Genomic DNA, 2,604 nt, shown 5'->3' on the forward strand with positions numbered 1-2,604 from the left:
TAACCAAATCATAGATCCCCTCCCTCTTTAAAGTATATCCAAGACAAAATCTCAAGCTTTACTAAAAAGCAAAACTTAAACTGGTGCTCTGTCAACAATACAAAATAAAAAACTCATGATGAATATACACCATGAATATTTGTTTCAAATTTATGCAGCTTAATATTATCAGAGAGGTGACATGTGCAGTAAGGTGCTTAGTATCTCTTCCTCAAGACAATTTCTGCTTGTCTTTCTTGGAATCTTCTTCTTGACGTGCCATGGGTCTGTGGAAATGACAATGAAACACTCATGCCAATCAGTGCATTTGAAAGTACCATATATCATAAAGAAAAATGTGTAATCAATATAGTTACCTATGTACGCAGATAGTCCTTCATAAGATCTTGTAGGTCCTTTAACAATTAGTTTTAACAAACTCCCGTTATCAACATTAAGAAGACCAAACAATCTTAGCTCCCTTTCGCGGCTACGTACAAAAACCAATGCTTGGTAAACTTTAACCACACCCTTATAAACTGCCTCCATTGTAAAAAAATATGAGATCGAACCACCAGTACATCTGTACCATGCCCTCAAAACTCTCACAAGCTGCAGTTTGGCATTCTAAAAGAGAAATGTAGAGTTCAAACAATTAAACATTAATACCAACAACAAACAAAACTACGATTAGTAAATATTAATTATTTTTTCAATATGTTCAAACCTTTTCCTTGTTGTACTCTTTCACAGCGAAAATGGCAAGAGCTATGGTATTGGGATTATCCATAGAATAAGGAGCTACACGATGACCACCTCCGAATCCCTAAAGTAAGACCGTAAAAGTGAATTGCATACATACATGTACCAAAAGTAGAAATCATTTACGCATTAGATGCAAAAGGGTAATATCATACTTACACCGGGCGACTTAAAATACTGCAGAACTGGCAGAGCTTTCTTATGGTGGTTACCAAAAAGAAAAGGATGGCGAGAGGAATAACCATAAGAAGGAGGCGGCTTTGAAATTGAAAACAAGACATCACGGTCAATATTGTAGTTGCTGACTACTGAGCTCCTAATTTGAAAGTCCCCAACCCTAACCATGTTTGCTACTGCTCTTCCTTTGCTGTGACAACATGAAGAGTATTTACTCCCCAACTTTCCAACCACAGACCGAATAGCTGTTGTCATATGCCTCTCCTCTTCTCCAACTCTATTATGCAATGCTAGAAGAATCCCAAAACCCTAACCCCCAAACCTAAATCAAATCAAATCAAATTATAATGATATGCATGCAATTGAAGCATATATATATCTCACTAAATCAGCAGAGCGAAAATCAACCAGATTGAATTCGTGATGAAATATACCTGACCTACTCTACCAAGACAGAGAACGGTGGCTGAGAGTCGAGGCTTGCTGTGAATCTCTCCTCTTCAATTCAACTTGATTGGCTGTCAATGGTGGGATTGGGCTTGAGTGACGGTCTCACTAGTTAACGGGCTTGGCCACACCGTGCTTTAAAACGTCATCGTGCATGTTCGATAATTCTTATAAAACAATAGTTTTTTTGATACTTATTGACAAGGATTAGAAAGAGTGCTGCTATTTCTATCTATCTCTCTTTATTTTCCACCCACCTTATTTTCAAAATTTTAAGAACAAATTTATTTCTTTGTAAAATGACTTATAAGGACAAATGCCCCTCCTCCCTCTCCACGCTCGTCCTCACTCTCTCTCTTTCCAAGCTTTCTCCCAGTCTCCTCCTACGTCTCAAAGTGTTCCCTCTCTCTCACTCTCTGTATATGCTTGCACGTTTTTGAACTTTGAAGTGGAACTTCAGTTTGCACAGTGTTCTTGTGGTTGATTTAGTTTGTGGGTTTTAATCGTTGTACAACTTGATGAAGATAGTTGGTTTGTTTTTGTTGTTTTTGTGCAGCAAATGCAATCCAGAATGTGGTGATAATTGTTTGTGTTGTTTGTGTTAGCTTTCTCACTAGGAGTCGTAGGTTCAACTATGAATTTTCCAGTTTCAAGGGTAAAAGGCCCTCAATGAAGGATTATTTTGAGGCAAATATATCTGACGTTGATGGCCAGATGGTTTCATTTTTTGGTGTTTTTGATGGTACAGTAAAATTCAAGTTGTTCATTCAGGAATTTGTAGGACTTAAATAATTAGTAATTATAGGGTATTTTAGGAATAATGATTCATTACCTTGGTTTGGATAAACTCTTGAATGATGGTTAGCCACATCAATTCTCATTTTCTTGTGAGTTTATCCAAAATAATGAATTCCTTCACACACTCCATCAAAATTAAGAAAAGATATGCCAAGCTTAGCTTGTAATCTTTTAATTTGTAAGTGTGAAATATTTTAATGATATACAAGGATTTAAATAAAACTTTGTGACCTATAGAGAAAACCATTGACACAAAAAATCCTATGTACCAAAGTAATGAATTCTTTTCTCTATCACAACCAATATCTTTCACGCATTTTTTTATATCAAATTCAAACCAATATAATAGACTTTGTTCTATCAAAATAAAAGAGTTTAAGAGCTGTTAATTGGTTAGATAATGCATAAGCAATGGACTTGACCCAATTTTAAATCATTCAC

At 35.8% G+C, this 2,604-nt stretch overlaps 1 protein-coding gene across 1 annotated transcript; it reads right to left on the minus strand.

The window, feature by feature from the left end:
- Nucleotides 1-105: 105 nt before the first annotated feature.
- On the minus strand, nucleotides 106-1,240 carry LOC117630650. The gene is made up of 4 exons (XM_034363348.1): nucleotides 901-1,240; nucleotides 707-805; nucleotides 357-606; nucleotides 106-266 (listed from the first exon to the last, which is right to left on the minus strand). Exons 1-4 carry the CDS (start codon nucleotides 1,171-1,173, stop codon nucleotides 169-171), a joined length of 720 nt encoding a protein of 239 aa, XP_034219239.1. The 5' UTR covers nucleotides 1,174-1,240; the 3' UTR covers nucleotides 106-168.
- Between the last annotated feature and the right edge of the window lie 1,364 nt (nucleotides 1,241-2,604).

This window comes from Prunus dulcis, chromosome 6 (genome assembly GCF_902201215.1).
Source record: "Prunus dulcis chromosome 6, ALMONDv2, whole genome shotgun sequence".
Taxonomy (NCBI): Eukaryota; Viridiplantae; Streptophyta; class Magnoliopsida; order Rosales; family Rosaceae; genus Prunus; species Prunus dulcis.

What these genes read in the sequence shown, in the direction of transcription:
- LOC117630650 (XM_034363348.1), bottom strand. Translation starts at nt 1,173, where the DNA reads ATGACAACAGCTATTCGGTCTGTGGTTGGAAAGTTGGGGAGTAAATAC. An exon ending in AGTATTTTAAGTCGCCCGGT is followed by an intron (nt 806 to 900) that starts GTAAGTATGATA and finishes GTCTTACTTTAG; the next exon opens with GGATTCGGAGGTGGTCATCG. An exon ending in AAGAGTACAACAAGGAAAAG is followed by an intron (nt 607 to 706) that starts GTTTGAACATAT and finishes TTTCTCTTTTAG; the next exon opens with AATGCCAAACTGCAGCTTGT.